The sequence below is a fragment of the Prosopis cineraria genome, unplaced genomic scaffold (genome assembly GCF_029017545.1).
Source record: "Prosopis cineraria cultivar Desert tree isolate PC_DT_omini unplaced genomic scaffold, ASM2901754v1 PC1896, whole genome shotgun sequence".
Lineage (NCBI taxonomy): Eukaryota > Viridiplantae > Streptophyta > Magnoliopsida > Fabales > Fabaceae > Prosopis > Prosopis cineraria.
Window position 1 is genome coordinate 14,029 of NW_026557221.1, and position 7,492 is coordinate 21,520.

Consider the following 7,492-nt stretch of genomic DNA (forward strand, 5'->3'; position numbering starts at 1 on the left):
ATGAATAATAAAAGAAGAGCACTTTCTTCTAATTTATAAATTTACTTATTTCGAGAAACAATAATAAAAAAATTATATAACCATTTTCATTGTATTCCTAAGCACATTATATACTTATTATATTTAAATAATCTGAATTGGCATGTTTTATGATGCTACTAAAAAGAAAAACTTCATAAAAAATGAATTTTAGAGGATTTAAGTCTTACTAACAAATATATGTCCTTAAAATTTCCAGCCATGGGAAGTGAGAATATTTATCGTCAAATAATAGTACGCCTCCAAAAATTTAGTGAAACAAATTATTCAAACACTTCTGTCATTCCTTTAACTTTAAGAAATCAAACTGATTAACTAATTTTTTTCATGGGTGGAAAAGTAATTCATTTTTTATCTGATTAAATTGAAAATTATTCTGAAAGCAATAAAAATTATTTTTTAAAAAATAGAGTTTTGTTAATATACAGTATACAAGATATAAGCCCTAACTTCCATATAATAACATCCAATATTTTCAATTTATATTTATTAATGTCATCATAAAATCAAGGAGGAATGACAGAAAGTTTTTAAAGGGATCAATTAATTTAACTTAAATTTTAAATTTCAAACTTTAAAAATGTATAAATTTAATTCTCAATTTTATAATTTTATTGTCATAAATTTAAACTTGTGTTCTAAAATTTAACAAAAAAATAAATTTATTTATACTTCAACTATATTAAAATTTGAAGAACAAATTATAAATTCATTATAACAAACTTACAAATTTTAAAGTTTGAGATTTGAAATTTAAGTTAAATTAATAAATCTCATTGAAACCTTTTTATTATTCTCCCTAAAACCAATTCAAAAAGAGAAAAAGGTTTGATAAGTATATTTGTCTCATTTATTTGAATAATCTCATTGCTTTTTGAATTTTTAAGTCATATTTTTTTTCATTTAGATAGTTTATATTTAATTTAGATGGTCTAGATTAAAAATTAAAAACTTTTATAATTTTATGAAGTAGAAGTAAAAATATAATTTTAAAATGTTAAATGTGAGCCGTTCGATTAACCATGGCGAAGGCAGACCCATCGCTAACGCCAACCGGACCCCAAACTAGGGTTTATATACAATTAAAAACGAAACCCAAACCCTGCTTCTCTGACGGCCGGTAGAGGGAAGTGAGACAATCCTTCCTCCGTTCATCTTCTCTCGAAAATGGTTGCATTCAGGGTGAGTATTTTTTTTTAATCTTGCGTTTTAAATCAATGCCTTGGATTCATAAACGATTCGGGCGAAATTTGTTTCTAGGATCCTTCCCCTTTCTATTAGTTTGCATTACTGAAAGCTGATATATTCTTATGCTTATTCGTTTGAGTTTGATCTGGTGTTTTTGTGGGCTGTTCAATTTTTTCGTATCTTCCTCGGTTTTCAATTCAACCAAATAAATGGTATTTTTTTCCAGCTGATTTGATGTTTCTTTGGTTGCTCTTGCAGTTTCATCAGTATCAGGTCGTTGGGAGGGCTCTGCCCACGGAAGCAGATGAACATCCCAAGATTTACCGCATGAAACTCTGGGCCACGAACGAGGTTCGCGCCAAGTCGAAGTTCTGGTAAACTGATTTATTTTTATCATTATATAGTCTTGACTGGAAATTTTAGCTTGTACTATTCTTGAGATCTCTTAGTTTGAGAAAAGTTTTATTCCAGCTAGTAGTCTAGTTTCTTTTGTCCCAGAGGTTGAGGCCAGGAATATGTGTCTTAATTTGGCTGATTGCTTTGATTTAGGTACTTTTTGAGGAAACTGAAGAAGGTTAAGAAGAGCAATGGTCAAGTGCTTGCTATCAATGAGGTGCATTTTTTACTTTTGCGCATGTTTATTTAACGTTTCGTGTCTGCTGCATTCTGATTCTGACAAGAATGGTTTTTTGTTAATTCGAAACACAACTTGAGAAGCTTAAAGACATGGCAGAATGGTCCTATCACCAGGGAATTTCTCATTTTCTGAGCTTTGTGTTGTGTTCTTGAGTATTGCGATTATGACCTCCTGTGTTGGATTCATGGTCGGCAACATTGGCCAAACTATTAGTAAACATTAATTGTTATTGCATTGGTGAACTTATTTGTTAATCCTCATTCCAGCAACTTTCTAATTCTAATTCTGTAAAATGATGCTGCCTTTCTTAGCTAATCTTGTCAGGAAAGCTTGTGGTTTTGTTGGCCTTAATGTTGTGACAGTTGAACTGTGTCTGAGAACCCCTGATATTATATTGAGTGATCCTTTAAACTTGTTGCGCATCCCTTGTAGTGAAAAAGCTATTAAGTGCTTTTCTGTAATTATATCAGAAGGAAGGTTCAAAAGGCAATTCCTGTTTCCCGTACTATGTTCAGGAGCTGTAGAAATTATTGGATTGATTACTGTTATCAGTGCGTTGTCTGATTACAGTTGAAATATACATTAATAGGAAAACATCTTTTCTTCATGATTATCCTAATGATAATTAGTAAATCACCAGATGGTGGAATATGCATTTTGTTGCAATTTACCTTTAGTTTCTTCGTGTTATCTTAGATGTTTTATGGATACTTAAAGTTTGATCTTCCGCTTTTTTTTTTTACTCCTACCTGCTCCCTTTGCATTTCTTCTTGATAAATTACTTGATTTGACCCAATTGGGATCCATATATTCAGAATTTAATTTCTGCTGCTTTGTTTTGCACAAGTTTGACTGCATCCTTAATTGGCCTTGTACTGCAATTTTATAATCGCTAGAAGTACACTGTTCTCTTGTTCTCAAAAGTTATATCATACGTACGCATTTTAATAATATTTTTGCTCTGATTTTACCAACGATTAAAAAACCAGACCAGATTAGACAGTTGGACTGTCGATCAGTCGAGCTAACAGCTCAATCTAGCTGAAAAAACTGTTTGAGGACTTGAGCTAGATTAGACCGCTTTGGACTAGGATCTGGTTATTAAAAACTGGACAGCCCCATAAATTTCCTTTTTTCTGTTTATTTTTTTATCAAATTTTTTTATTTAAAAAATGACCCCTTTTTTTTTTTTTAATCATGTGATGTTATGTTGTATTATATGGCTTGTTAAGTCATGATAAATGTTAAACTTAAAATATTTAATTTTATTTTTAAGTTAAGTAGCAATTTTATATTTAGATTATTATATACATATATAATTTTTTTAAATTTAATTATTACGTCACGGTTGATCATTGGGTTGGACCATGCAAACGGTAAACTGCCAGCCTTTCCAGTTCAACATCTGATTTGGTTCTAAAAACATTGTGTTTTACTTCTCATTGAAATTGTTTTCCAACTTTAGTAATTAGGTGTTATTTTCTGTGAATTTCAGTTGGATGATGGTTTAGATGAATATATATTATATGCTCCTCCCATCCAAAATATAAGCATTTTTTTCCAGATAATTTGGTCCAAAATAGAAGCAACTTTGCATTTGTAAAACTTTTTTTCCCATTTTATCTTTTGCATTTATTAACCTAGATTCTCTGTCTACGAATTCATGACTTTCTTCTTACTCATCATAAATGGAAAGTAAGGGTAAAAAGAGGGAATATATATTTTCACAGGAATAAACATTTTATTGGTATGCGGATTTTTGTTTTAGTCTGGGGGGAGTATGATGTAATAATTGGAAACTTAGTTTTATGCTTCATGGATCTCTCTTTTCTGATTTGGAAGTTTTAATCCTGCGGTTTTCAAGTGCAGTGGTCTTTTCATTCAAACTACTACTACCACAACTGAGGCTTATGGGTTGTATCAATCTGGAATGAACTCGTTTTGAGTGGGCTTTTATTTCTGGCCTTGCATAATCTGTATTATGTCGCAGATTTTTGAGAAGAACCCAACCAAGATCAAGAACTATGGCATCTGGTTGCGTTATCAGAGTAGGACTGGCTATCACAACATGTACAAAGAGTACCGCGATACCACTCTAAACGGTGCAGTGGAGCAGATGTACAATGAGATGGCTTCCCGTCACCGGGTCCGGTTCCCTTGCATTCAGATAATCAAGACGGCCACCATCCCGGCTAAGCTTTGCAAGAGGGAAAGCACCAAGCAATTCCACAACTCAAAAATCAAGTTCCCGTTGGTTTACAGGAAAGTCAGGCCACCCACCAGGAAGCTTAAAACCACATACAAGGCTAAAAAGCCCAACTTGTTTATGTAACGTGTTTCTGGTAGAAACGTTCCATCGGCTTCTTGATTAGCTGATTTTTTTTTTTTGAGTGTTTAGAACATTTTAACTGGCCTGAAGTTTTTGGTAGTTTAATGCTTCTATGGGATCTTACATATTTTTGATATTTGAATAGGAATGAACAAATCTATATTACTTGATAAGTGGTACGTTGGGCACCCAAGTTTTAAGGATGAATCTCACTTAGGGCCTTTAGAGTATAGAAATTTGCATTTAGGGCTCAATATATATTGAAAACTGCAGGTTCAAGGGCTTTAAGTGGAGAGATGTTTTAATGAAAAAAGATGTATTTGTTTTCTCTCTTTTCATAAATGTATAACAAAATATTTATAAATTTTTAATACAATGTCTTTTAATGTATAATTGGTTTAGTGGAAACGATTGAGTTTGAAATTTACAAGTTGCCTGGGATGAAAGAATAATAAATTATATATAAATATACAATATAATGTTTATAAATTCTTAATTCATTATCTTGTAATTGATAATAAAATGTTCAAGAATAAATGTATTTTTTTTAATTAAAACATATTTTCATTTAAGGTTTTTGAGCTTCTATAGGGCTTTTCGATTGTGTTAAATTTTAGAAGTAAAATTTTGTGCTATGTGGGCTCTAATTCTCCCAAGTTTTAAATTGATATTCTCTATGTCTAAAAATGTAAGGTATTTTTTTAAGGAGTTGAATGTTTAAAATGTAATGTATTTTTAATTTTTTGAGATATAATTATTGTTTTTTTTAAATGTCCAATAACTTTATATTTAGTATAAGGTGTTTAATAGGAGTAAATATATAAAGATAGAGTTAGTTTGAAAGTAGGTAACTATTTTATTGAGAGTTTTATATTTTTTAACGGAAGGAGTATATAAGCTTAAAAATTTTCAATTTTTGGTAAATATTGCTTTGTTACAATATTTCGTTCGCTCTTAAAATGAAATTCATGTGCATATACATAATGTAATTCTTTATCATTTTTTTATTATATATAGATGTTGAAGGTTTTTCATCCTCTTTATTCTTCACTACCTCGAGTGATGTGCAACGCTCTTTTTTGTGCCCCTTATGATTTCAATTCCCTTTTCTGTGCCCCTTATATTTTCTTAATTTAATTTTGCAAGTTGGTTAGAGATTTTGTTATCTATGTACTTCAACTTATTATGGCTGACTTAGGAAGATAAAATTCATTTTTGGTGCCACAAAACTAATAATTGCTTGATTGGGTGACTAGGTATCCAAGGGATGATGTTATCATAAGCATTTGAACCAAGTGGGATGAATTGTGCGGACAATTATGATTAGCTGAGAGGAATCTTCAACCAATATAGTAATTTGATCTCTGGATTTCCCTTAAACATGAATTATGAATTAGAATTAGACTTCACTAATGCTTATATTTGATTGATGGTCACTTGTTAATCTTGATTTATGTGCATGCATGAATTTGTGTCTCAGACCATGAATCTTTCTTATGATTACGCTTAGATTTTTTCATTACATCTTAGTCTTAATTGCTCTTTTACTCAAACGAGGTGGGAGATTTAGCGTTCGTCATTACTCTTTAATTGCTTAATGGATCTATATAATACCTTTCATCACTCGAGCAATCTAACAATTGGGTATATTCAAATCCTACTCTTAACCCTCTATTCCCAAAAAGAAGACTCACATGGGATATATCAGTTATAATTTTTCCCCCCGGCCGAAATCTGCCAGTTATAGTTGTAGTTGAGTGAAAAGGACTCGATTTCATCTAAATAAAGTTAAGAATTCGAACACATTTAAATATAAGATAATCGTATGAAAACGGAAATAAAATTCGAATTTTACAAAATATGTTGTAGATATGCTTGTAACCTTCACATCCTTTAATTTTTATTCATTAGTTCATGTGATTCATAAGTCATACATTTACTAGGACAATGATGCTGTGTTGCACATACATGCATACATAACTTGTTTTAGCAGTAGTATATGTGTTGTATATTTTCTCTCCTCATAGAATGATACTAGGTCGTTTAAATTTATAATCTTTATTTATCGATTTGGTTCCTTATGTTATTTTAATTAAATTACTATACTTATCCTTTAAGGTTTAAAACACAGATTCATTATTAAGTTAATCTAATGCAAAAGGTGACATGTATATATATTTAAATAAAAACAAATAGCTCTTATGTCAATTTAATTTGTATCATTTTGGTCCCTTATATTGTGTTTTGTTATTTGTTTTCTAGAGTTTTCTTAGTCTTTTTCTTTTCTAACTAAATAATTACACTTTCATTAATTTATGTAATTGTTATCAATATTCTATTATCCATGGTAGCAAATTTTGACAGTGTTATCTCCTTTTTAAATAACAAGAATTAAATTGATAATTGAGCAAAACTTGTAAAACCAGATTGATAAAAAGGTTCAAGTATACGTTTGGTCCTATAATTTTATATAAGATTTTATTTTGTTTCTTTAATTTTATAAAATGTATTTTTAGTCCTTCATTCTTAACATCATTAGTTTTAAATCATTATTTTTTGTATCAATCATTATTATTTTAAAAAAATTAAACTTAATAAGTCACTGTTTAAATTTTTTGTCAATATTTAAAAGTTTAATGTAAATTTTTTGTGCGATAAAACTAATAGTATTATATTTAAAGGATTAAAAATATATTTTTTTTTAAAATTAAGAGATCAAAATGAAACATTGTGTAAAATTAAATGGCTAAAAGTATACTATACTTTAATTTTGGCAAAAATTAAACTTGAATGACTAAATCAATAATTGAGATAAACTTAAAAACTAAAAAATTTATTATTATCTTTTTAATTAACATTGCTTATAAATATAATTGGGCCTTTTGCTCTTCATGGTTCAGGAAGAGATTAACCTCTGACATCAATTGAGAAACTTCCCCTCATCACTTTGGGTGAGCAATGAATTGCCTGTAAATAAAAACATTATTGCACTAAGATAGAAACAATTTATATGATCATTTCTTTGCTAATCACTTCTCGATTAGTTGAGTGATGAATGATTAGTGAGGGGCTGATCACGTGACAAAAATTAATACTTGATTACCGAAAATAAAAAAAAATTAATTATTATCATGGTGCATTAAAAGGTGGGTATATATGAACATGATTGCAATTTGCGAGACTAAGGATAAAAGGTCATATTATGATTATATTGACTTGATGCCAAATCTTTGACAATAATGCAAACTGTAATCATTCTGACTCCACTAAATTTGTCCACTTCAACATCGATTAAACAT

General features: G+C 29.8%; 1 protein-coding gene across 1 annotated transcript; it reads left to right on the forward strand.

Annotated features, from left to right (window-relative positions):
* Positions 1–1,080: 1,080 nt before the first annotated feature.
* LOC129301100 (60S ribosomal protein L18a-like) lies at positions 1,081–4,366 on the forward strand. Its single transcript, XM_054939672.1, has 4 exons — positions 1,081–1,221; positions 1,486–1,601; positions 1,777–1,840; positions 3,855–4,366. The coding sequence occupies exons 1-4, from the start codon at positions 1,207–1,209 to the stop codon at positions 4,194–4,196; spliced, it is 537 nt and encodes a 178-aa protein (XP_054795647.1). The 5' UTR covers positions 1,081–1,206; the 3' UTR covers positions 4,197–4,366.
* Positions 4,367–7,492: the final 3,126 nt, after the last annotated feature.